We start from the raw sequence: 25,976 nt of genomic DNA on the forward strand, positions 1-25,976 counted from the left end.
CCACTCGCTTCTGTTGCTCTGCACCCCATCATAGCGATCTTGGGCTTCCTCCTTTCCTATTCCCCGCTGGATTTGCTTCCTCGCTGGCCTTACGACTGTGATCGCCATATACCTTACATATACTATACCGATTCATGCCGACCTTTGCTTCATCCAGCTCACCTTCGCTTGTGGTGCTCCTCACTTCCTAGCCGACCTCCCCTCGCCATCCTAGTGCTGGCGCATCAGCAGTCCAGCAGCTTCTGGTGGAACCCTACATTGGCAAGACGCGTGGATTTGGCTATAGTTTTCTACAGGTGCCCCTGGAACGCGGTGGAAGTGAGAAAAAACTGTTCGATTGCGAGCAGCTTCTACTCATTACCAACGCTACTCCCGGCGCATTGTTGAGACGGTACGTTGCTTGCACCTTTCTGTTATTCTATATATTCTCCGAAGCTGTGCACCTGTCAATATACGCTTTAAACTCCCTCGAGAAGCTTCTCTGGTCATTCCGAGGTGTTGCGCTCTCCTGCATCCTTGGAAGCGACGCATGCCGACTCTGGGGGCGTCCCAGTGATGATCAATCTCCGCACCGCCTTCTGGAGGCGCTGACCTTCTTTTCCACTTTACACGTCCCATTCTTCTCCCACCCACCATTCCCTCAAGATTATACCCAGCCAGAATGGCAATTGAGCTAATAAATTCTGTGATTTATACAGAGCCTCAACACAAAACCCTTCTCGCTGATCAGTGATCGGTGATCTTGCCGCCCTCTTTTCCCCCCACAAGCCTCCGCTCTGCCGAAAGCGACTTTTGGCACGAGATACCTATTCTACCCACAACCTCACTTGATCTTGATCTCATAATAGTCCTCTCGAATTTCTTCCATCATTAGAGATGGAGGTAGCCGAGAGCAGAGAGCAGACTTCTGTTGGTCCTACGGGCCCAGAGTCGACCATGACCAATGGCGAGCGAAATCCCTTCTTGGATGACCCGCTTATGGATGATGGTCGATCAAGTAGCTTGAGTGAGATTGACGACGTATCGGACAATGAACCCTCCGACTTTGAAGACTCGATAAAGCCAGAAAGGCTGCTCGAGAATGACTCGGAGGCAGAGACCGAGCGCATTGAGGACTCCCCTCACAATATCCGTAAGCGCGGAGACATCATTCTCAGTGCTGGTAGTGCCGGTCCAAGTCCTAGCAAGCTCCATCAATCGACGACTCTGGCGGACGTCGATGATGAAGAGCAGATTGTAGACGACTCTCCAAGCAAACCGCGCCGGTCCCCGACTAACAATGGGTTAACCGATGACATTCCAGACCTACGTGACTTAGATGACTTGGATCTTCCTGATAGTGCCGGAAAGAAACGCAAGCGCGTCGAGGCCGGTGATGAGACCGGTACCGAACTTGGCGACGAAGAGCCGGTCAAGAAGCGTCGAAGCTCGATCAAAAGTGACTTGAGCGACCCAATGGACGACGACACTCCTCTCTCGCCTGAACCCATTGAAGATCCCATCGCTCCCATTGACGACGAGTTGCCGGTCGACGACGTCCCCGAGTCCGATCTTCCTGCCCCACCAGTCAAAGGCAAACGAGGCAAGAAGGGCAAGCGAAGAGGTAGACGTGCCGTGGACGCAGATGAAGAAACTGAAGCCGGTGATGAGGCTACGGCAGAAGACCTTGCTGTTGAAAATATTGGAGAAGATGAAGAGCCTGTAGAACGTGGTGACGAAGCCAATGATGCTGAGACGACAGCTAAGCTGGAAGAAGAATGTAAGTCTCAGTTCTCTCTAGTTTGTGAAACTAGCTCTCTAACAACATATTTAGCTGCAAAGAAAATGTCTGCGATGGAGTCACTGGCGACACTAGAAAAGGAGTTTGCAGCTTTGCGAGACAAGTAAGAACCCCCTTTCTTTGAATTGCTTTACCAAACGCTCACCTGATGACAGGATTTATGACGAACGAATCACGAAGATCAACCGCGAGATCGAAATGCTCAGCGGTCCAAACCCTACACATCCCGAGTACTTGCGCCAGATTGAATGCGTGGAACGTTACCGCGATGCCAAGATCAAATATGAACAGAATCTGTTCCGTTATCGCGTGAAAGCTTTGCTAAATAAGAGCTTGGCTGAACGTGCCCAGGCACACAGCACTTACTTCCAAAGTATTCGAGATGTGAGAGAACGACATTCTAGTGCCATCAGCAAGCAGTTCTATGCGATCCAGCATGACCGCTTCAAGACAGATGAATTAAGCCCACATCATCTCATCCCATTCCCCACTCGTCGCTCGCAACAGATTGCCCATCAAGCTGCCTATAACCAAGAGGTCTCTGTCATGGCTGGTGTTGCTAAATATGTTGGGTTCCCAGCTGCTCCTGCATTATTAGGCGCGCGACCGTCTGAATTGGAGGATGATCTTGAAAAGATGGGGGTAAGCTGACCAATCCCTTTTAACTCATGTCCACAAGGTTGCTCAAATCGCTGACAAAAACCGGTGCGCAGATCACGATTGAAACACGAACATCGATTCCACGACATTCAACGACCTTGCCTCCTCGAGGTGCCATGTCAGCCATGTCATCAAATGTCTTCCGCACAGCAGCCGAGGAGGCTTTCTTAGAACAAACACCATGGGCCAATCCTCAGCACCCAATTCATCAGCAACAGCCACAACATCAGTACTCTCAACATCACCGACCTCAGGGCCATATATATGAGCCTATGCAATCATCATCATATGCTACCCCAGCAGCACAAAAGCGGGTGGTAGATATTAATGCACCAAACGGGTCCGCATCCACAATCCCGGAGAACATCTCGGCTGCAAATTCATCAGCCAACAACACACCCTATGGCATTGAGCAGGATCCAAGACATCAAGCACAAGGAACTTTCCGGAATCCAGATTATGATCTTGAACGTAAATCTGGATTCCGATCTCAAAGTTCCTCGCCGCTGGATGTGCGAAAATCCCACCCTCACTCTGCTATGGAACGTCGTTCCCCTGGACCCAATTCTTCCCGCAATCCTCTTTTCTCTCCACCTCCTGCTCGTCAAGGTCTGTTCCAGCCTTCTGCTGTGTCCAAGCCAGACACCTCTCCCACTCTCACATCAAAACCTGTTGACGGGTTACATTATCGTCCACACTCTGAGCTATCTGCAGGGCCTGGTCCAAGCCATGCAGGCAAGATGAATTACTAGTCTCAATAAAGACGATAATGATTTCCTCAACTTGTATCTGATGATCCTTTTTCTCCCTCCTTCTCCTCTACTTGTCTTCGCCTCAACCTCTTACCTCTCTATATCTTCTCCTCCTCTCTTCTTTTATTCCCACTATTGATGGAATAGCATATGTATTTGATCAGCGTTCAGAGTTAGACAGAGCAAATATGGTGTATGTGCTGATCAGATTAACCTTATTGAGATTTCCACCTTGATCTCAGAAATTTGGAACTTGTTCACATATGGGAAAGATCATGATGTGGCTTATGCCAGTGTGACTTCAGCATGGAAAATGGGCTTTTGTTTTATTTCTTATCATATGGGGCGGTGTATGGATCATGGCTTTTGTCTTTTTATTGTTTTATTATTTTACGTGACGTGACTTTTTTACTACGATACCTAGGTAGGGGAAAAAATTCTCTTGCATTCGGAGTTGCGTTGGTTTTATTCAAGTTTTCCTTTCTGAGTTTAGAAGAGCTGGATTCTTCTTGTCTCTTTCCAGTTGGTTCTTTGTACATATCACATATACCATGGCCTTGTTGACTGGCTGTGCGAATGATTCAAGTTTCAACTGGTGTTCAAATGATCTATATCTTGCATAGGCTGTTCTTTTAGTTCAAAATGTAGAAGATAGTATGAATGGAAGCGTAGTAGGCTGTCAGCGTCTGGGGGTTGAGTGGGTTGAGGCTTCAAATGTTTGAGAATATTTAAAAAATGACTAGTAGATAGTATGTATGTGTACTAGATAATGTGGAAGATATGACCTTTTAGAACTTGAAGTAAAAAGAGAAAAAGCCCTGGAAGTACTAATAAGTTATTGGCTCAAATAAGCATCACTCAAGATTGATAGGCAGCCTAGCCAAGCCCAACTCCTAATAATTCTTCCATCTGGGCCATTCACATAATTGGTGGGAAATCTCCTAAGGGCCCTGAACACGGCAAGTGTTTCTGAAAGTCGAAATCGGGATATGGATATGAAAGGATGTGAAAACATGAAGGGGTAAGAATGCTCAAATAGAGCCGATCCGTGGGTCTCGGACCCATTTCACAACAGTAGTGATGAAATGAATGAAACAGAAAGCAAAATTTACTCCGCTGGAGTACTGTTTGTCGTGTCTTGGGCCACTACAGGAGGAACTGGCTCGGTTGTACCATTGGCCTGTTCGGTAGGCTGCGTCTGCTGGGGACGCCATTTGGCCAAAACTCTGCCCGCAGCTGGGCGGGATTCCTCGTCTGGATACCAAGATGTTAGTATACAAATCTATCCATCCAATGATGTGTAGTGACTTACAAGTTTGGTAAACATCCTCCAGAGTGTTCAGGCACATTTCACGGGCTGGGGGCCGGTAGATGATCAAATACCTGTAGTTAGGACAGATTAGCAAATGGTTGAACGTAGGTAATTGGCATGAGACTTACGTCAGAGCGTGCACGCAAAGATTGACCCGTTCAGGGTCTTTGGCGAGACTAGCTACGCGCTGGGTGATATCAACAGTAACCTCAGGAATCTCACTAAGGAAACGAACAATCACCTTCATGTCGCGAGAGTCGAGATAGGGTAAAATTCCATCCAGGAGCCGAAGAACCCAATAATCGTAGTAAGACTGCACATTTATTTCACTTTCTTCTCCATCATCCCGTCGAGACGCAGCTGCTGACATCTGAATTCGGTCGTTGTACCACTCCTCATTCAGCCAGGTCATTCCAATACTCAGGCGACCACGGAAATCTTCCAAGATGTAACGATAGAGAGTCTCTCGGATTGAATTAGAGATCATGGGTGATCTCTTCCCGACTTGTCCTTTACCCAGCTTATCACCACTTTCCAGTCCAGCTGGAGCACGGGTGGCTAGTCGGGTTAAGAGCAGAACCCATGCTTCTCGATCAAAGTTGCTTCCGGCCAAACGAGCAAACCCAAGCTGTTGCTGGCTTTTATTTTTGGCTGATGGCTCTGTCTCGGCATCGATCATTGAGAATACACGTGAAACTGCACTACGGCCGACCTCTGCAGCCTCCTCTTCGCTAAGTGGAGGTGGTTGGGGTAGAACAAATGAACCCAAGGATACTAGGTCAGGTTGAACCTCAGGTACTTCTGGCTCCACCGCATTAGCCTCCTCGGGGCCATTCTCAGGTACGTCCATTGGTTGGTACTCCGGTTCATAGTCATCGTCATCGTCTGCAGCAGAAGGTTGCTGCTGCTGCTGCTGTTGCTGACGTGCCAGATTCTGTTCTTTTGTGATGGTTTCATACCGATTTCGAAGTGCCTGGGAACTTATTAGTGCTGGGGAAATCAGAATGGAAGAGAGAGTTGTATTATCTTACATCAACAGCTTGAGTGAGCATTGATTGGTTAACCTGGGCGAGAAGAGGCACTGCGATTTTCACAACAAGATCGGAGGGCAGCTGCTTCACATCAAAGGAAGAAAGCCCAATATCCTGGGTTAGGGTGAAAAGCTTATCGAAGCTCGCGGGGCCTGGTGCCATGGGAGGGATCTGGAGAAGGGGTGGTGCAACAGCGTCGAGACGGACTCGTTTTGCATTGTCCAGCCCATCAGTGGGCTCTACAGGGAATGCACGCTTCCTAGACGCGTCCTCTGTCATCTCAAGCCGGGACTGCATCAGGCGCTCGATATGCACCTGCATTTTCCCTACTAGAGGGTGACTTGGATTCCTGTGTCGCGTGAGCATCAAATCTATATAATTAAGCTTTTAGGTGATGATCATACTTCTTGATGACATTGATGATTAATGCCCGGGCAGTGCGCTCCATTGACTTGACGCTAACGCGGACAGTAGGGGTGAAAGGTGGGTGAACATGCTTCGCTGGGTAGAAGTCAAGAATAGTGGTGATGATCTTGTTTGTGATGGTCGGGCGTGTGCGGATGATAGGAGCGAGACAGTTTAGGGTGGCATTGACCAAAAGAGCATCGCTAGCATTGAATTAGCAAGAGTTGTGCAAAATGAATTGCCTGAATACATACCTAGTCTCTTCTTGGAATACACCTAAGAGTCTGTCGAGCAGGCCCGATGCTTCGGCCTCGAGGTGGGGAATGGCAAGGACAGCGTGGGTCCTGGGGACGATAGACAGAGAAGTCTCATTCTGGTCCGGACGCTAGAAATGATGTAAGTGGGAGACCGCACGGGGAGCTGGAGTCGGAGAACATACTCTGGGGTCTGAAATCAGGCCCGGGGTCTGGACCTGTACCACTCGTTGGAGGAACTTGACACAGCAAATCTTGACGGGGCATGAGAAAGAGTCCATTCGTCGCAAGATATCCTGTTTGATTGCATTCATCTTCTCCCATGACTGCTTGTCGTCGGGATGATTAACACTTGTCGCAAAGAATTAGTATCCATGGCCGACAAAGTTCGCACTTAATACTTCCTCCGAACTGGAGTATGGGCCGGTATTAACCTACATATGGCGGAAAACAAGAGGGTACAAGCTGGCGACCGTCTGCACCAAGCTCTGTAGAACTGCGGAGTCTGTTTCGGGCAACAGCAGAGTCTCTTGAATAGACTGTAAGACATTTGGTGCCAACTGTTGCTTCTGCGCAGGCGGCAGCATCGGACTGGAAAAGGTTTCGGCAAGAAACTCCGCGCCCCATCGTCGTAGTTCTAATCTCGCGTGAGGTCCAACAATGGGAAGGATGCCGCTGATGATCTGCGGGTAGAAGGCTGCGTCACCGAGGACGAGTTTCCGGGCAGCATTTAGTTGAACCACCTGATTGGCAACATCGTCCACGGGTTGAGCCATCGCTGCTCTTGGAGTCGGAGGAGGGAAGGTATTCGAAGGTTAAATCGGGTGAAATAGAGTCGATGGATGTACAATGGAGGATAGCTCAGGTTGTGCTTTACTGGGAGCGGCGCGTCAATTGAGCGGCGTCTATTGGCGCCAACGCGCAACCACACCAAGTACGGGGTGCAGTAACGAGAAATAGTATGCGCAACAGACGAAGATAGGATCAGACTAAGAAAAAAGGAGGAACTTGAGCGGGAGTTGGTGGTGGGGGGGTAAACAAAGAGTCCAAGTTCAAAGCTTTAGAGTAGAGAAGAAGTCCGCAGGGGCCGAGAAAAGATGATTTACTGGGCGTGATCCGAGATACACAGTTTGACCAGCGAAGAGTGAAGGAGCCAGAATAAAATATGAATAAGACCAACGATGAATTATTGACAGTTAATTATTCGCTTAAAAAAAGAGTCACACGGGTTTTCAATAGTCTTACTCTTGTTAAACAGTAAAACTATAGTTAAGTTTGGACATGTGCAGTTCTATATATGCCACTGCATTACTAGCACTTGAGTATACCCAACCATGAAGATATACGATAAAATTGAAACATTAGTCAATTATGCCAGAGACAATCTCACACGTAGTCTTAAAGTGACTCGGAACTATCCTGAATTAAATTTCTCTATTTTCATTTCAATACCTTAGGTGTTCTACTATACTATGTAGTAGATTATACATTAATGTTAGATGACTGTGCCAAGACTCCGAGTCCCATCCGCTTTGCGCGCATTCAACTTCACCATCTTTTGATCTTTAAAGAACACCCATCATTCACCATGCCTGCTGGAATGTACGTGTATAAAATATACAATCAATTGGAAATGCCTTGTACCTTGACTAACATATCCTGACAATCTCCAGCTTTAACTCCACATACTACGGCAAGGATTACCGAGCGGGCGCTGCCCTCTTGCGTGCCCGTCGCCCATATCTCTTCAAGAACTCCCTGACCGGATTGGGTCTCATTGTCTTCTCAATTACCGTTTGTATGTACTGCTGAATCCTGGATCTCTGCAATCAACCCACAAAAGACACCATAACTCCTCTCAGCGGCTCTTGATGGCCGTCATCTTGCTAAATCACGCCACTTATTACCCCAGGCCGGCATGGGCCTTTGCGATGGAGTCTTTGACTGAGAAATATATGCTAATGACTCTTCTTTCCAATCTATAGATGCCTACACTATCCGTGCCGTCGGTCAGGAAGAGTTCTCTGACGTGAAGGTCCCTGATGCCCCCGCGAAGCCTCTACCGCAGCAGAAATAAATGCCCACAGGGCTGTGATAAGCCACAATTTACAGCGATCAGGTCAATTTGATCTCTACCTGGACGCTCTGAGCGAATTGTGAATCGATTTGTCTGCGTGTACCATATTATTCACGGCATGTGGGAGGTCCGCTAAAGTGTCCAGCATGACCATCTCTTCCCCTGCGAGAATGTAGCAATGGAGCAAATTTGGGGTTATGGCGTATTCGGGCAGGTCATACTTTTACATGACTCTGCAAGCACAATGGTTTGGTTTCGGCACACTCAAATGTTGTGTCCTACTGTACAGAATGAATTGGCAGGGATATATGTGTATAGCCTAGCTACAACTTGAATTATTAAACTCTTCTCTGGTTTCTAACTCCGACAGATGTCTGGCCTTCCTTTGACTTGACATCTACTAGTACCAGTGGTCATTGGCGCTATTATTTGTACTGTAAGGGATCGGACGATTGACAATATTGAGTGCATAGTTACGAAACAACAGATGTGGAGCAAGATCTTCTAAAGGCATTTATTGTATACTATCCTGAGTAACTCATCGCAGGAATATATCCAATCAGGAGAGAAAATACATGACAGGATAAATCTGCTATGCCATAGAAAGAATCGCAATCGCAGGGTAAACCAAGACAACAAACAATTTCAAAACAAGTAATGAAACATGGACAACTCTACTCGGTTCTCAGAACGCGAGGGCCCTTTCCTTTGGAGGCACGCTTACGCTTCAGACCCTTGTCAAAGGCCACAGCGTTACTGTGGTCACGGCCAAGGTTGTCAAGATCCTTGACCTTGAAGATCCGAATGATCCAGTTCTCACTGGTATAGGCCTCCTCGAGGGTGTTGAGTTGTGGGCTTTCAGCTGGCAGTCTAACGCCACGGACACGGTCAACGGCTTGACCGGAGGGGAAGAGGGACTGATAGTTGTAGTAAGACATTTTGTACCTGTTGAGCAATATTAGTTTCAAGGATCAGATGATTGAGAACGAGAGAGGGGAAAAGCCTACATCAAACTGTTCTTCATGGTGGGAGTAGCCTCCTCATCCACACGGTACTCGCCACGAGCAGTGAAGTAGTCACGCTCCTTCACCTCATCGGGCCAGATACCCTCGGCGATACGGACCATCCACAAGAACTTGTTAAGATCGTCACCGGAGTAGCCTAGAAGACCACCGAACACAACCAGAACGTAGTCAACATCATGCTCACGCAGGATAGGGTAGCTAACTTCCTCGCGGGAGCTCATAGCCTTGCCTACGGTGGCAATGTGGGTGTTGTTCCAGGTGTTGTTGTCCACCAGGGTGGGGCGGTCGGCCATACCGCCAATCTGGTAGCCATAATCCCACCAGGACATGATCTTAGCATTGTCGGGGGGTGTTCTGACGGAGCCAGTAGTATGCCTCACGGTAATCGTCGATGATCATTTGGCTTCCATCAGGCGCACGGCTAGCCAGGACAACGGAAGGCGAGGAGTACGCGTTCGAAGTAACCCAAGTGCAGTGTGCAACGAAGATAAGCAGATACAGGGACATTGAGCCGGAGACGAAAGCCTTGGAGAAGTGCGAGTAGATACCGACAATGGGAGACTTCATGTTCTGGTAAGACTTGGCATCCACAGCGTTGGCCTTGGCTTGGGACTCTGGGGTAGGCTTTGACAGAACCAGGAAGTTGTCAAGGACAGCGGACAAAGCAAGTGCGGCAGCGACACAGACGACGGGAGTGAGAGTCAACATCAGACGAACCATAACACCAGCGAAGTAGCTGGAGAGAACAGCGTAAATGATAACAAACACATGCTCGTCCTTGAGCTTCTGGAAGCACAAGAAAACACCAGCGGGGAAGAGCCAGATCAAAAAGTTCAGGTCAAAGAAGAACGCAGGCCAGGCAGTAGGCTGGTGCTCGGAAACAGATGCAATGATAGGAATGTGAATCTTGGCATAGCCGGTATCCCACAGAGAGTAGAAACGGCCACTCCACGGGGCGATAACCCCCGAGACAGTGAGCAAGACCAAACCAGCAAAGCCGAGACCGAAAGTGAGCAGGACCATAGAGGTCAGCAACTTCTGGAACTGCTTGCCGGGGAGGAATGCTCGGATAAACTCGGCGAATGCTACAAGCTGAAGCAGCCCAAAGACACCTAGGGCAGCCATATGGTCACTGTTGCGGATGGGCAAGAAACCCACGAATGGAATTTGCATACTGCCGAGCGTACCCAAAGCATACCATGTGGTATAGGCAATGTAGGTGCGAGAGCTGTAGCGACCCATGCAAAGAAGCACGAAGACGTGGAGAGGAATAAGGTTAGTAATGAAGACATAACCCCCCCCAGGCGGACACCATGTATCCGTAGAAGAGAGCAGCAAGAGCACCCCACATAATGGAGCCATTCTTGACAGCCTTGATCCACAGGTAGAAGGTGAATACAAGAAGGAAGATGGCAATGGCCTCGTTGTCGTAACTGCCAGCCACGGAACGTGAGATGTAGCCGGGGGTAATTGCCATGAAGGCCGCAGCCAAAAGACCAGCTGATGGAGATGCCGACATCTCACAGGTCAAGAGGTACATGGCCAGAGCCGTCAAGCCAGAGAAACCGGGGGCAAGCAGAACACAGACATTTCGAATGTCGACAGGGATTGTCAAAAAGCGCAGGATGTGGTAGATGACGCCGCTAGTCACCATAAGACCGGGGTACAATGTGCCACCAGTGACACGACCCAGGGGATGCCATGTTCCTGAATTGGGGGACAGTTCTCATTAGCACTACCCTGTGATACCATGGGGGGGGGCTTAAAGGACGCGCAAGCCGCGGGATAGGGAGAATAACAACATACGGTCATCAAACCAATCCCAGAAACTATAGAAACCGTTCTCAACCAGGTACTTTGTGGCTCGGAAGTTGAACCAAGGATCGACTATGTGAGTTCGTAGAGGTCAATATCTTAAATCCGACATTTTGGGCTCATGGCCACGTTGTATATAGATGGCTGCATGAACGGTTGAGGGGAGATCGTACATTCGTGAATAATACTTTCGAAGCCTAGATTGAATAATTGATTAGTTGTTGCAATTTGAAGCAATTGGGTAAAAGACATACGGATAACACTGAACAGTCGACTGGCGACAGCAGCAGCAGCAATTGTCAAGAGGATGACGATCCGCAGTAAACCGCGTGTGTTCCGCCCGGAGCTGCCTTTAAGCAGAAGATCAAGAGAAGACTCGGCCATAATGGCCAGGAAGAAGGAGCAAAGTCCAAGAGTTAAAAATCAATAGTGAAACATGAAAAGAAAGGAGTGAAGGCCTGAGAATTGGCAATTGGAGTTGGTGTTCGGAGTAGTTGAAGAGGGAGGAGCTGCGCAAGGTGGTCACTTCTTGAGGGTCTTGGCATCGGGGAAAGGCGCCACCTCCGATTAATCTCCCCGCATCATCATCACTTTCAATATTTTTGGTGAACTTCTCGTGATCTTTTCACTGAATATTTCTGATATCTTTGGTGTTTATGAACATCTGATCAACTGGCCATAAGTTTCTACACATCTGAATCACGTTCCACAGAGTATGGAGCTCCCTCATCTCTCTGTTCAGCAGCTGTCTAAGCTGGCTGAGTCAAATGTGTCTCCTTCACAGCTATTCGGTATCCTATCGCAATATGAAACAGATGCTCGCCTAGTATCTGCAGGATGTGGTAGCCCAGAGACGGGCAGTGCTGATCCCGAGCTCCTAAGCTTCTTTTATGCCAGCTTCTTCTTCGCTCATCTCCTGACTAAACAAATGTGAGTTCCAATGGTTATATGGCTTTCATCCTTCACATTATAGGCACGAGCTAAATAAGTTTCAATGAATAGACCCGAAGCCCGAGCCTTGACTCAGCGAATGCCTGAGGCCATACGCCTCCAAGATCCCTGTCTAAAGAATTGCTTGATCCTTTTACGAGCCGTTTGGCAGACACAAAACGCGCAAGTTTATCAAATCCTCCGGAATTTACAGTGGCCTGAGAACCTCCAGCCTTTGGTCCGGAGATACGATAGTATGTTTTCCTTTTTTTCTGTCTATACTATCAATATTTGAACGCTGACATTTCCCCGCAGGTTTCTTCCAGGACCAAACTTTGATCAGTGTCAGTACTTCCTATGAGGCGATCCGGCTCCCAGCAGCAGCAACCTACCTTGGCCTTGATCCAGCTGCTGCAGAACAAGAAGATCCGGCTATAATCGAAAAGTTTACTCAGTGTGGGTGGAGATGGGACCCCGAGACGAAACTACTCCATCCAACCCCGATAATTGTACCTTCCGCCGACCAAAAAGCGACTAACGGCATTCATGATGCAATGGCAATGCTGGGAAATCGTCGAGGTTGAGGAAAATCTTAGAAATGGAGGGCAATGGGCTCGAGTGCTGTTGGAGATAAGGATTAATGATTTGGGATGACGCGTCTACGTCCAGTCATTAGAAGGCCCGAGGAACATGAAGCGGAATGCCCCTCAGAAGCAAATACTAAACTGGATCAATAGGATACCCAGTAATAACGCCGGAATGCATAACGATCTTTTTGCTCTTTCTTGTGGTCCAAACTGTAGTGTACAGACGCACGACAGCCCAGGGTATATACAGGATCCAAATGAGAACGTCTAAACCGGTGAGAAAAAGAAAAAGAAAAGAAAACGAATCAAGAAGTAACCATTCCGTCTTTCGCTCGCAATGTTGCAACTCGAGGGGAATTGACCCCAAAACAATCGTACAAGTAATGGATCCGAGCAAATCACCTCTAATACCCTGGGAGGAGGTGCGAGTTCCGCAAAGAGATGCGTATCATTCCTCCTCTATCTATCTCATCATATTCAAGGGTTCTCAGCAGCCTTGGCCTGCAAGAATGCCTCGAGATCGAACTTGGGGTTCTCGAAATCGGTGATCACTAAATCGGGAGATGTTGTTTTAGTACTGCAATGATACGGGGAATTCGAAACCATATTGTCCGGGGTGATATTCAATAGAAAGGTATTGTGAACGTACGGTCGGAAGCTTGTGTCTTGGTCTCCTGAGGCTGGCTGCGCTTCTTCCACTCGGCCTTGGCCTGCTCGATCAGGCGCTCCTTGCGTGTGTACTCGTGCTCGATCTCGGCGCGCTTGGCTGCTGAGTTGAGGGTTGACTGGTGGTAAACACCGTAGACGAGACCGGCAACGAGAGCCGAGTAACGGAGGACCTGTAAAATGGCGAAAAATGGTTAGACATCCGATGTCGCATTTCGAGGGGACGAGGAGAGATTAGGAAGGTTGATTGTATCGGATGAGGACTCACGTTGACACCCTGTGTGCTAGCCATTATTTCGAGGTTTCCGGGAGATAATGAGTGGACAAAAAATCAAGAGGCGGGAAACCGAAGGACCGTTCAACAGGAGTCGACTTTCAATGGCAGTTGAATCCTCGGGATGGGGCAGGGCGAGAGGTTCTCTGTCCCTGTTCTGCGCGAGTTTTTCCGGCGCCGTTCGGAGACGCTTATGTCATCCCCCGTAGTTTAAAGAAAGCGCAACAACAAGACTACATCTACAAAACAACCAGCCTGGTCGGTTTCCAAGATGTTGTCCATGCAACAGCGCAAGAATGAGATCTTGGCCAAACGGGCTAAGCTGGCTGAGCTGAAAAAGCAGCGTGAACTTCGTCAAAAAGAGTTCACAAATACACGAAACAGTGTCGGTGATGTTTCAGAGGTAAACACCGCGCACCCTATACAAGCTGCAGGTGAACTTTCTAACATCTATACTCCCTACAATGAATAGGTTGCTTCTCCAGTACCTAGTCGCTCCGATAGTCGAGCCGAACTTGATGATTTAATTTCCCGACTCGTGGATCGCCCTGGATCAGCAACCATCAGTCACGGCGCTGAAGGTCAATCGAGGAGAGGAAGTCGCCCTAATTCCGTCCTGAGTGCCAGCCAACTGAGCGGAGAGAATGCCGAACCTTATGTTGCTTCTTTGCGACCTCAATCGCAGTCTATTGCTGTGCAAACTGTTGGCCATGAGACCTATACCTCTCCCGCGCCCGAAGCCCCGCTGGCCCCTGAACCCAGGCCAGAAGTCGTGACTTACAGCAAGGCCGTGCAGACAGATGATTTGGCGACACAGACAGAATCCCAAGATGGTTCAGTTGCCTCCGATAATGAAGAGGAGGCCGAAACAACACGTGCAAACAAGCGACTGAGTCGGCGGGGGAGAGAACGGGACGAGGAAATTAGACAAAAGCTCCGCAAAGAGATCGAGGAGGAAATACAAGCTACTCAGCAGGATGCTAATAATGCCTCGACTACTCAATCCGCCCAATTACGTTATCCACTTCGCACGCTTGACGATGACGAGTTGAAGGCCGTGACTTCTTCAAATGATTTCTTGGATTTCGTGGAACGTTCATCCAAGGTCATCGAGAGAGCCTTGGATGAAAATTACGACGTTCTTGCAGATTATGAACTAGGTGGCATCGATGGAGACCTGGAGGAAGATGAAGAAACCGGCAAGAAGCGGAGGGGTATTCGGGAAGTCTGCCAGTTCTGGGATGAGCGATGGAGCAAGAAGCGGACGATCACTGATATCAGCTTCTCTCAGAAGGTATGTGTTACTTAACTAATTGACCCATTGATATTGATACGCATACTGACATGTACACAGTTTCCGGAACTTGTGCTTGCCTCTTACACCAAGAACCCCTCTGCTCCTCATGAGCCAGATGGCCTCGTGCAGGTCTGGAATCAACACCTTCAGTCCCGCCCCGAATACGTTTTCCACTCAACATCCGATATTCTCACAGCCAAATTTTCTCCCTTTCACCCTAACCTGATTGTTGGTGGCTCATACTCAGGCCAAGTTTTGTTATGGGACACTCGTTCCTCACGCATGGGCGGTGGTGCTCCCGTGCAGAAGACACCATTGACTGGATCTGGCCATACCCACCCGGTTTATAGTATCTCAATTGTCGGAACTCAAAATGCTCATAATATTTTGACTGCATCAACGGACGGTGTGGTTTGTGGTTGGACTGTAGATATGCTGTCTCAACCACAAGAATATCTCGAATTGACTACACCACCTCCTTCCAAGACAGAAGATCTTGCGCCAACGACCATGTCTTTCCCTCAATCTGATCCAACTTTCTTTATTGTTGGTACCGAAGAAGGTGGCATTTATCCATGCCATCGATACGACCGAGCCGGTGCCAAGGCAGGCACTGATCACCGCCTCGCCTACCGTGGCCACGCAGCTCCAATTATGTCTACAGCCTTCCACCCTGCTCGGGGTCCCGTTGATCTAGGTGACCTTATGCTCAGTTCTAGTCTAGACTGGAGTGTGAAGTTGTGGCGTGTACGACCACCAGCCACAACCGCGTCTGTCACGTCTACTGTGGCTTCAGCGCAAGTGGTTTCTCCCATCCTCGATATTACTCGAGAGGATGTGGTCTACGACGCACGCTGGTCACCCCACAGACCTGGTGTTTTCTCTCTCGTCGATGGTGCTGGCAACCTCGAAGTGTGGGATCTTTATGCAGACACTGAAGTTCCAGTTGTCAAAACAACTCCTTCGCGTGGCGCTGGTGCTGTACTTTCTCGCAGTCTCAACAAGGTTGCATGGGAGGAGCGAGAAGGTAGACGCCTCGCAACTGGTGGACTCAATGGTGTCGTGACTGTCTTTGAAGTTGGTAAGGGACTTGGCGGACCCGCAGAAGAGGTGTCCGCCGATGAATGGACGGGTATGAAGCGGTTGGTTGGTAAACTGGAACAGAAGGATCGGGTGGCATAGTCCTTTTCATTGTTGTCTTCTGAATCTCCTTGTTTCTGATGTGTCCAGTATTATTGCCATATACCCCTCTTTTGTCCTTCTCTTCGATCACATATTTCTGAAATGTCTCTATCTAGAATCTTCCCGCAGACCTCACGTACATTATCAACATTGCCAGGCGAAGCTACTTGAATATAAAAAAAATAATTGCTTGAGAAATTGTGCATGCTATCAGACTACGTCAAAAGCATCCTCTTGTAGTGGGGGCTAACACGTGATGCACTATGTTCGATGCCCAGAAGTCCATGCTGACAGGCCTCTCGTATTGAACATTCGAATAATCAGAGGTGCTTTCTAGGAGGGTAACTTGGAGTTCAACTTTCTTCATATCCGGAGTGCCAGTTTTTGAAAGATTGGCACTATTGGTTTCAGCGCTGATTTCAATCACCAAGGCATTTTAAATGGCAGATCACCTCTTCGGTCCAGAGAGGACCCCACCAAAGCCCTTATTGATTGAATACTACGGACCACTCTACGATGAAAAGAAATGGTGCGAGTTTCCAGCTCGATATGGGTGGGAGAACCCTTCGACTGCGGATCAACCAGGCCCATCGTCTATCCCATCGGCATATTTCTCAGGCATAGAATGCTGGCTATACTTTGGCATGTTGCACCACATCTTCGGGCGTGAGCTCAATCAATCCGATTTTCTCCGCGATGGTGAAGAGGACCGAAAATACATAACAACTCAACATCTGCATAAATACGTCGATAACAGCAAGGACTGGAAAAAGAAAAGACTGGGCGAGCGTACAGTCGAGATTGTCAATCTGGTCGCGGAACAGATCCGCAATGAACGAATTGCTAGCTGTGTGAGAGCCGAAATGGGATTTCTCATTCGAATTCTTTGCACGTCTCTCTGGAACATTGCGATCAAAAGAGATGGGCCTCAGACTGAAAACATGCACATACGTAGCTGCAAAGTTGCTGGAAAATGGGAATATCGACGAATGGTAGCAGAAGGTTGGTGTCCACTTGAAGTGGAAAAGGCTCGCATGCTTGGAAATGTACTCTCCCAGGCATATCTGCTGCAACTTCCTCGACCTGGCGCTTCTTCAGAGACGCATAAACTCTGCGCTAAGACAGAGTGCGTGGCGAACAATATCAACGAAGACGAATACTTGACCCGCCATACACAGGATGACTGTGATTGCTCACACATGTTTGCGGACGTGGATAAGTTGCATACTATTTTGGAGGAAGGTGGTGTACCTCTTGTTGCTATCACACCATCAGCCGAGGATGGAAGTCTCACGATTGATGTTGTGAAGAAACGGACTGGCAAGCGCTACGTGTCGATCTCACACGTATGGTCAGATGGATTGGGAAATACGAAAGGAAACTCCCTTCCATCGTGTCAGTTGCAGATTCTTTTCGAGAAGGCCAGCTTGTTGCTTAATGATAAAGAATACGTTCCTCGATATGAAGGTGTATACGGGCCGCTTCACACAGGGACAGCACGTCTTGCCCACTTCGCTGGAAACTCAGCCATATTCAACAAAAAAGACACAGTTTATCTTTGGATTGATACTCTATGCATTCCACACCGCCGCGACGTGCGAAAGCTTGCTATTCAACGCATTCGAGAGGTATACCTGAATGGTCAGTATTGTATTATGCAGCCTTGAGTATTCTCCACACTTGAAAATTCCAAGGCTGCAATTCAGCTCATTTTGATCATGAACTGACATGAACGATTCTTCTCCAGCTTATCGGACCATGATTCTGGACTCGGAGATGCGACAAATTGTATCCAAAGACACAACGAGCGTCGAGTTACTACAAAGGGTGCAGATCTGTTCTGGCTGGATGCGCCGTGCATGGACACTCCAGGAGGGCCTAGCAGCAAAAAGCAGACTATACGTTCTTTTCAAAGACGGTCCGATCAACATTTCCACAATCGCTGAGGAAACGTTAACGAAATTGGAAAGAGGCAAAATTGCACTCCTTCAACGAGAACTGGTAGAATACATCATCGGCACCTGGTTCACATATTTCCAACATTCTATTACTTATGCATCCAAGTTTGAAAAATTGGTCGACTTTATGGTCAAACCTGTCAATATCAATGGATCTCTTGATCCGATCAGTCCCAGTCAGATAGTTGCATGGAATTGGTTCAATCTCGCGATGCGAGCAGCCACCAGGGCTGAAGATCGACCGGTTATCTTGACGGGAATTTTGAATCTAGATCTAAAGAAAGTTCTAGATGAGAAGGGCTCTGACAATCGCATGCGGAAATTCTATACACTGCTAGATGAATTTCCACAAGATGTCATCTTCCAAGATGGACCTCGTTTTGACGAAGCTGGTTTACGGTGGGCCATGAAAAGCTGTCAATATACTGATACAATTCGTTATCTTGGGTCCGAGTCTGGGAGTCTCAAGCCAGCGGGACTCAAGGTGACTCTTTTCCCATCGTGGATATTTCTGTCCGATGATGTGTTCAACCTCAACAAAAGTGAGACCTCTCTGGATGAATGGACCAAGGGCTTTGAGGATACTCCTGAGCAGCTGACTATACTCTTGACAACCCAATCGCCAGTCATGCTGGAGCCCAACACGGAGTACGCGATCATTGTAGATGCGCAAAAGGAAAAGAACAAAACTCCGCCAAGGGTTTATGAACGCCACTTCAGTAAGATCGCTTCGGCACTTGTGAAGAAACAGGGAAACAAATCGCCTTATGCTGGATTGTATGAGAGCCTTGCACATATTCAAAGCCTATCGGACTATGAGAAGCTACCAAATGACGGATACCTGGTGAGGGTTATTAGAACAGAGATACAAGAGCGTCCATGGATCATTGGATAGTTACTATAATGGGCATCTCTATGAGGCTACAGTGATTGATTGTAGGTTGTTTGGAAAATAATCTCAGCTCTAAGCTTATGGCAATCATCACCAGGACGTGGTCTGAAAAATAATCTTAGCCTAGAGCCATAGAAATAATCACCAGCGTTCCAAAGTTCATTGGAAAATTATCTTAGCCCAGAAGCCATCCAAAGCAATAACCACCAGTGTCCCTAGGTTCTTTGGAAAAATAATCTCAGCCCAGAGTCATAGAAATAATCACCAGCGTTTCAAAGTTGTTTGGAGAATTTCTTAGCCCCAGAGCCATAGCAATAATCACCAGCGTCGTCTGATAAATACTTTCAGCCCCAGAGCCATGGCCCATAGCAATAACCACCAGCGTTCCTAAGTTGTTGGAAAAATAATCAGATTTCTAGTGCTATGGCAATAATCACCAATGTCATCTAACAAATGATCTCAGCCCCAGAGCTATGGAAATAACCACCAGCCTTCCGAGGTTGTTTGAAAATTTGACTTGAACATGGTTGATGAAAGATGATGCATAGGTACACTTGTGGATTTACTACTAGTCTATACGCACTTTTCCCTGAAGGTATACTCCCAGACATCCAATTCCAGATTTCACTCAGATTCCATTTTATTTACCTGTCTAGTCAGACATTGTAGTAAACCTTGAATCGTAGTAATGATCCCACAAGCAAGCCCATCGTCTTCTGCCACAACCCACGGTCCGACGAACCAAATTGTTCAAGATCATCAAATGCATAAGCAAAGGAGTGAGTGGGATCGACGAAACGCTCATATGAAGATCGTAACTGGGAACTATATTCTTCCAAAAACGCAGTAGCCTCCTCATGGGATGCAAAGAGGAACTCATCGTAGCCCCCTGCATCAGCCGCCAGCAGAGGGTCGAAGGGTGTTTGATCGAAAATTCGCTGTATACGTTCTTGATCCAGTGGAATGACTGCATATCTAGCATATGGAATATTGAGATTGTGAGTCCAGGCAGCGTGACGATCCCATTCCTCTTCAGATTTGGCCCCTGAAAGAGCACTGTTGGGGAAGACAGTAACTATCAGCCGGATTGAGTACGCGTCTTTTTCTGCTATGGGTGACACAATCGAAGAGCCAGTGTTGGAAGTGATAGATGATGCCAGTGGCTCGACACGTTCGGTCAAGAATATGCGGAAAGGTGTTGCAAAAATGTGTTTTCCCGCTGAACGGCGATAGTCGTCTGTGGAGAATGAACCTTGCATGACTTCAACTGAGGGCTAGGTCAGACGTGCAAGTGACTGGTACTGACTTCCTTCTTCCAGAGGAAGATTAGAAAGTCCAGGCTTGTTCAGAGTGGGCAGAGCTAAGCCTTGGACGTATTGTAGAATGATTCCAAGGTTGGTAGCCACGGATCGTGTCTCGGAAGCATGGACTATACGGAACTCGTGCGTGAAGTCCGCTGCCGTCATATGAGGCAATTTGTCGGAGAGAATGGTTAAATACATTTTTCGATGTTTGTTTGCCGAGACCAAATACTATGTGTTGAATTTCACCAGGTCTGACCTTAGGATGATTGCATTGATTGGGTGAAAACGCGGGGAAGTTCTCTCATTATTTACTAGTAGACCATGCCTAATATAGCCTAGTGGAACAGGTCTCACAATGAATACTAGATTTCATTAGCTTAAAAGAAACATCTTTTTATCTGGCTAGAACCTCTCAAAGTCTCAAAGTAACTTGAACTAAGCCTTACTATTTTTAGCGGTAAAAAGCATAGTTTATACCTCCCAGTCAGTAGATGACATCTGGATAGTGTTGCAGCGGGTATCGGTATAGGGTTATAGGATCTCGGCAAAGGCGAGGCTCCAGAGCTGGACCCAAGCTTGAACATTGAAGCTTGGATCGAAGAACGAAGATCGATTTTCCAAGATGACCATGATGTAGAATACATAGTTTTATTAGGCCAAGTGGGGAAAAGTCACACTACATCCTTCCCTCTTGGTGAAGCTTCCGAGTCTCGGTACATGCACGAGGCTCGAAGTTTAGACCAACTTGGCATTGAGGTTAATTAAATTAGCTTTACGACTGGATATGGTTCAGGGATAATGTGAACATTGGATTGTTAAAAATCGGATCTCAGATTTACTACCTAGTAGTGTTTAAGCTTCCGAGTCCTGAGTCCTGAAATCTAGACTGCATGTTGCAGACTCGGATTCACCCAGTGACATCTGTCGGGATGCTTCCAATGTTTGTATATACTTTGTAGGCCAACTGGCATAAGTGGGGTGTATAATATGTACAGATCTACCATTTGATGATACTTTGTAGTAGTATAACTCATTTCAAGTTGATCTTATATTTCCAAATTGATGTAGGATTTTGATTCTTTCTAGGTACCTAGTAGTAGTAGACTGAAGAATATCGGCATTCAAGTTGAGAATGGAGGTCTCGGATGGTAGTAGTCTCTCCCTGGAATAAAAATTGGACACATACATAGATACTAGATAGCATTACTCGGAATGACTTTGAAAGTTCTCTCAATTATCTGCCAAAATCTAAAAAAACTCAATCGATTCAAATATTCCGAAGTTTTACAAGTCAAGTTAACCAAGTCGGCATGTCTCCGACATCCACATGTGTACATGCAGGTGGAGGATCGCTACCAGATAATAAAGAGCGAAGCACATGCAGGGACCAGGCAAGGGATCTCTCGGGAGTGGAGAACCCGCTCATCCGTCTCCAGTAGATCAAAGCGCACTCAATGTTAAGAAGAATTCTAGAATATTAGAATATTAGAATAGCGGATGACTTCCCATTCCGGCCATGATGTCAATCAATGACCGCGGAGTTACTACGTGGCTAAGCGGGTCAAACCATTAAAATTGTCTCTAGAACTGGGATTATCGAGATTATCGAGATTATCGAGATGCATCGATCCGGGGAACAGTATAAACTTAAAATAATCCACCAATTGTGATATCTGGATTATACTGTATACAGCCTGATCCTTGCTTTATGAAAGGCTAGTTCCAACATTTTTTGGGGCTCTTATCACCCCTCAACCAAGCAACCACAACTAAGCAAAGATCTCAAATAATTAGTGCTTGGCAAGAGTGGAAGCCATGGATCGGAGTCTAGAATTCTAGAATCATACGGTTAAACGGGGAACCATATCTCGCTGAAATTGAATTTCCCCATTGGGTGCATTAGCCGCGTTAACAAAGAGCATAATCTCAAAGAATCGCCTGTCTCCGATTACCGATAAGCTTCTGGCTGAGAGAAAGCTTCTCATGATATTGGGACTCTTTCACAAGTTTGAGGGGGTTGCTATGTGTAAATAGATCAATCTGCCCCCAATATCAGGAGTCCTCACTAGCCTTTGGGCATTTTCAAATGAAGAGAGCTGCTGTTCTGTTGAAGGACATTATCCGCCACCCTAGTCCTTTATGGGTGGCACTGGCTGGGAATCAGGCGAACAGCCATCAAATGGTGGCACTGGGTTAATTGCAGCATGTGTTGCATTATCTGTGCTTCAAATACTCTTCGTTGCTGCCAAATTCTATACTCGCTCCATGCAGAATACGAAATATGGTGCAGATGAATGGGTAATGCTCATTGCTTTGGTATGCACCCGCAGCACCCCTGAGGACCTTGGATAATCAGTTTTGAGAGTAGTGTTAACTTTGGGATGAATACAGATCGGAAGTCTGGCTAAAGCCATTCTTTACATTGTATGTAAGTGCTTTAGCTCATTCTTCAAAAATGGCACCCATGGACTTCCACTTACAACATACAGTGGTCGAGAAAGCCGGACTGGGATATCATATCGATGATCTTGCATACCCACACCAAGATGTCACTCTTATCAAGAAGGTATTCATCCTTGCAGAATAATTTGGAAAACCTGAGCTGACAAAACCCAGGGATTCATCGCTCTCGAAATATTCGACTTCCCATTGACAATAACACCCGCAAAAATCTCTCTCTTACTCTTCTATGTACGCATCTTCTACACACGCAGATTCCAGGTGGCAGCGTACTTTGTCGGCGCCATAGTCCTAGGACTAGGCATTTCAGTCTTCTTTCAGACCATCTTCCAATGTTCAACTGTTGCATATGGATGGGACCCTACTATCGCAGATGGAACATGTATCAATCAGACCATATTCTATCGTGCCGTCTCGCCGATTAATGTTGCTACTGGCGTGATGATTGTGGTATTGCCGATTCCCTTAATTTGGAGATTACATGCGCGAACGTCTCAGAAAATGGCTCTCACGGGTGTATTTCTCCTATCCGGTCTGTAAGTTTATCAAGCTCTACAACTCTTTCACAAATCAGACGCATGCACTCATTTTGGATCAGGGGAATCATCGTCAGTGTTCTTCGAATGCTCATCTACTATACCAGCTCTCCAGCTGAGCTGAGTGATGTTACCTGTGAGTAATCCATATTTTGCACCTGCAAATTATCAACTGCTTATAAGGTTCCATCAGGGTTCTCGATCAAACTAGGAATTCTTACTGTCGTCGAGAGTGCAATTATAATTATTGCGACTTGTCTCGTCGGCATCTGGCCTCTGATTACTCGACTAATTCCTCAAACACTTCTTATAAAAATGTCATGTTGTCAAAGGCACCGAGCTACTTCAAGTCATCATCAGCGGTGGTATATGCAAAACATCAGAGAACAACCCAAAAGTGACGAGCAACTAGCACCATCTGCAGCCAGTGTTTTCCGACGAGAAGAAACCTAGAGCAGTCGACCCTCTTCCTTGGCCGAACTGGAAGATCAGCGATCTTGTACTTTGGAGGAAGATGACCTGAATATCCAACACCATACGTGGGTTTCTTATGAAGTCCATATAACAGCTGGTGACTCAAAAGTTTAATAGATAGAAATAGCCCGGAATTCATTCTTTCTGGCAGCTGTAAATTAGTAATAATGAAATCAAATTATCCATGTCATGCATCATATTCAAATGTTAGTCTTGAATCTCATCAATAATGCTTCACTCAAAATAGGCATCTCGTCACATATACTATGTAGTAGGTATTCCTCTTCGTTTGCAACAACAGTTCTCTGGGAACCTAGTAAGTGTAGCGGAAACCGGGCTGTGAGATTATCAGAAACCACACTTAGGTATAATATCGGTTTATTTTGTCGGGCTCAACTCACCACACCCTCAACAACCTTCAGTCCCTTCGCTTGCTGCCGGTTCACAATGTAGAAGTAGACAGTGAACGCTACAACAAGTGCAATCATGAGAAAATGAGAGCTATCACAGATCAGCGATTGAATAAATCAACAATAATGACTCACATTGGGAGGGCCACTCACCCGATAGACACCCAAACAGCCGTCTGATACTCTGGAGCTTCTTGAGAGCGAACAATATAGCTACCTGCTACACCACCCAATCCATTAAAGGCAGTAACAGCAGCCGAGGTAACAGCGCGTTTCCACTGACCAGCAACATTATTTGCTTGAAACGCATTGAGAGCCGCCCAATTCGAAATATAAGCTCCGGTAGCTAGGAATGTCCCAATGTAGCGCACGGTGACTTGTTTTGATCCAGGCAGGCCGAACATCAGGAAACCAGCTATCAGGCAGAGTGCATTGAATGTGATAAATGGGCCACGTTTGCGGAAATAGTCCCCTGCAAGGGATGTAATCAGAACTGGAATCACGGCATAATAATATGGCTGCAAATATATGGTCAGTGTTTTTTTTTATTTGGAAAAGGGGTAAAAAGCAAAACATAATAAATGACTGTTCTTACTGGCGTTGAAAGTAGAATTGACTGGTTACTATCGAATCCCATACCATTTTCCAGGATGATAGGCAGGAAGTATGACAATGCAGTCGATACCAGGTTTAAAAGAAAGAACAGACAGGCAAACCCATATATTTTGAGGTCTTTGAAATTCGCCAACAATGTTCCCCACGAGAAAGGTTCCGGGATCAGATCCGCTCGGTCATTTTGAATCCTCTGGGATGCGACGCGTGCCTCTCGATCCGAGAGGAAATAAAAGCTGCGAGACGCGTTTTCAGGAAAGTCCACCATCCACCAATATGTGACCAAACCCAGGACACAAGTAATCAGACCCTGAACAAGGTACATCCATCTCCACCCGGCCATGCCTGCAGTACCATCTAAATGGTTGAGACCGAAATTGACAATATTCCCCGTGGCCAGTACAATGACTTCGCCCGACTGCAGAAAAGCGAATCGGAGTTGTTGTTCATGTCGGAGGTACCAGGTACTGATTAGGTAGGTCAGACCGGGATAGATTCCGGACATGGCAATACCCAGTAACACACGCAGGGCAATCATCTGACGCCAAGTATGGATGAATGCCGTGCAAACGGTCAGTAGTCCGAAGACAAATGTGATACTCGCAAACCAGAGACGAGGTCCAACGAAGCGCACGGCAATGGTACATGGGAGCTGAAAGATGACGCTCGCGATGGTGAAAATGAAGATTGAGACTGAGTACCTGGAGCCTTTGTCTAACTCCAGATCGCTGAGCATGGTCGTCACGGCGGCGGATGATAGAATACCGGAGTCGAGTAAATTCAGGCTGCACAATAGTCCGGCAATACTACAAAGACGCAGGTCCACCTTTAATCGCACTCTTTTCTCCAAGGTGGCCAAATCGAGTCCTTGGTCCTCATTCTGTACCCCATCAATAGGGATTCGATCAGAGATGGGTTGGACTGGGAGATCAGCTTTGGCTTCCATGATGTGGTCGATGAGTATGATGATAAGAAATGTGAGAGATTGAGTTTTTTCTCTGAAGACCACTCAGAATCAGCAACATGTTTCTTTTCTTATCTTTTTTTTTTGCTTATTTTGGATTGAATAAGCATTCCTTCGTTTGATTAATTGATTGATTAGATTGCTCCGAGTCATAAAATCTACCGAAATTGCGAGTACTAGGAATGAAAGATAGAAGTGCCCAGGTGGGAATTCTGTGTGTCATTGTGGAATTCTTTTTAGAGGAATAAGGCCACGGTAAATTCTGTTTGTGATATCTCAACAGACTAGTTAGAATCTGACATTATTCAAATTCCACCAG

General features: G+C 47.0%; 11 protein-coding genes across 11 annotated transcripts; 6 read left to right on the forward strand and 5 right to left on the reverse strand.

The window, feature by feature from the left end:
• Window positions 1–876: 876 nt before the first annotated feature.
• On the forward strand, window positions 877–3,192 carry N7483_003141 (uncharacterized protein; the record flags this gene model as incomplete). The annotated part of the gene is made up of 4 exons (XM_057086578.1): window positions 877–1,759; window positions 1,814–1,883; window positions 1,936–2,422; window positions 2,494–3,192. The coding sequence occupies 4 exons, from the start codon at window positions 877–879 to the stop codon at window positions 3,190–3,192; spliced, it is 2,139 nt and encodes a 712-aa protein (XP_056946407.1).
• Window positions 3,193–4,300: 1,108 nt separating this feature from the next.
• On the reverse strand, window positions 4,301–6,970 carry N7483_003142 (RNA-processing protein PTA1; the record flags this gene model as incomplete). Its single annotated transcript, XM_057086579.1, has 8 exons — window positions 4,301–4,446; window positions 4,505–4,575; window positions 4,633–5,477; window positions 5,536–5,884; window positions 5,940–6,143; window positions 6,195–6,325; window positions 6,380–6,545; window positions 6,633–6,970. 8 exons carry the CDS (start codon window positions 6,968–6,970, stop codon window positions 4,301–4,303), a joined length of 2,250 nt encoding a protein of 749 aa, XP_056946408.1.
• An 812-nt stretch (window positions 6,971–7,782) lies between these two features.
• On the forward strand, window positions 7,783–8,271 carry N7483_003143 (uncharacterized protein; the record flags this gene model as incomplete). Its single annotated transcript, XM_057086580.1, has 3 exons — window positions 7,783–7,796; window positions 7,868–7,992; window positions 8,180–8,271. 3 exons carry the CDS (start codon window positions 7,783–7,785, stop codon window positions 8,269–8,271), a joined length of 231 nt encoding a protein of 76 aa, XP_056946409.1.
• Window positions 8,272–8,945: 674 nt separating this feature from the next.
• On the reverse strand, window positions 8,946–11,495 carry N7483_003144 (dolichyl-diphosphooligosaccharide--protein glycosyltransferase subunit STT3; the record flags this gene model as incomplete). Its single annotated transcript, XM_057086581.1, has 7 exons — window positions 8,946–9,216; window positions 9,279–9,650; window positions 9,796–10,524; window positions 10,592–11,003; window positions 11,103–11,183; window positions 11,285–11,308; window positions 11,366–11,495. The coding sequence occupies 7 exons, from the start codon at window positions 11,493–11,495 to the stop codon at window positions 8,946–8,948; spliced, it is 2,019 nt and encodes a 672-aa protein (XP_056946410.1).
• Window positions 11,496–11,826: 331 nt separating this feature from the next.
• N7483_003145 (CSN8/PSMD8/EIF3K family protein) lies at window positions 11,827–12,625 on the forward strand (the record flags this gene model as incomplete). Its single annotated transcript, XM_057086582.1, has 3 exons — window positions 11,827–12,041; window positions 12,114–12,295; window positions 12,357–12,625. The coding sequence occupies 3 exons, from the start codon at window positions 11,827–11,829 to the stop codon at window positions 12,623–12,625; spliced, it is 666 nt and encodes a 221-aa protein (XP_056946411.1).
• Window positions 12,626–13,105: 480 nt separating this feature from the next.
• Window positions 13,106–13,586, reverse strand: N7483_003146 (ATP synthase subunit e; the record flags this gene model as incomplete). Its single annotated transcript, XM_057086583.1, has 3 exons — window positions 13,106–13,179; window positions 13,278–13,467; window positions 13,563–13,586. 3 exons carry the CDS (start codon window positions 13,584–13,586, stop codon window positions 13,106–13,108), a joined length of 288 nt encoding a protein of 95 aa, XP_056946412.1.
• A 253-nt stretch (window positions 13,587–13,839) lies between these two features.
• On the forward strand, window positions 13,840–16,047 carry N7483_003147 (uncharacterized protein; the record flags this gene model as incomplete). The annotated part of the gene is made up of 3 exons (XM_057086584.1): window positions 13,840–13,971; window positions 14,041–14,862; window positions 14,923–16,047. 3 exons carry the CDS (start codon window positions 13,840–13,842, stop codon window positions 16,045–16,047), a joined length of 2,079 nt encoding a protein of 692 aa, XP_056946413.1.
• Window positions 16,048–16,487: 440 nt separating this feature from the next.
• On the forward strand, window positions 16,488–18,900 carry N7483_003148 (uncharacterized protein; the record flags this gene model as incomplete). The annotated part of the gene is made up of 2 exons (XM_057086585.1): window positions 16,488–17,688; window positions 17,795–18,900. 2 exons carry the CDS (start codon window positions 16,488–16,490, stop codon window positions 18,898–18,900), a joined length of 2,307 nt encoding a protein of 768 aa, XP_056946414.1.
• Window positions 18,901–19,553: 653 nt separating this feature from the next.
• Window positions 19,554–20,156, reverse strand: N7483_003149 (uncharacterized protein; the record flags this gene model as incomplete). Its single annotated transcript, XM_057086586.1, has 1 exon — window positions 19,554–20,156. The coding sequence occupies one exon, from the start codon at window positions 20,154–20,156 to the stop codon at window positions 19,554–19,556; it is 603 nt and encodes a 200-aa protein (XP_056946415.1).
• Window positions 20,157–22,466: 2,310 nt separating this feature from the next.
• N7483_003150 (uncharacterized protein) lies at window positions 22,467–23,341 on the forward strand (the record flags this gene model as incomplete). The annotated part of the gene is made up of 5 exons (XM_057086587.1): window positions 22,467–22,517; window positions 22,593–22,629; window positions 22,691–22,767; window positions 22,818–23,197; window positions 23,260–23,341. 5 exons carry the CDS (start codon window positions 22,467–22,469, stop codon window positions 23,339–23,341), a joined length of 627 nt encoding a protein of 208 aa, XP_056946416.1.
• A 643-nt stretch (window positions 23,342–23,984) lies between these two features.
• N7483_003151 (putative MFS transporter) lies at window positions 23,985–25,690 on the reverse strand (the record flags this gene model as incomplete). Its single annotated transcript, XM_057086588.1, has 4 exons — window positions 23,985–24,008; window positions 24,073–24,172; window positions 24,235–24,599; window positions 24,677–25,690. Coding segments are annotated over 4 exons (1,503 nt in total), but the record flags the coding sequence as incomplete, so codon positions are not given.
• Between the last annotated feature and the right edge of the window lie 286 nt (window positions 25,691–25,976).

This window comes from Penicillium malachiteum (assembly GCF_028827825.1).
Source record: "Penicillium malachiteum strain IBT 17515 chromosome Unknown utg000002l:1.0-8849297.0:1.0-8852440.0, whole genome shotgun sequence".
Lineage (NCBI taxonomy): Eukaryota > Fungi > Ascomycota > Eurotiomycetes > Eurotiales > Aspergillaceae > Penicillium > Penicillium malachiteum.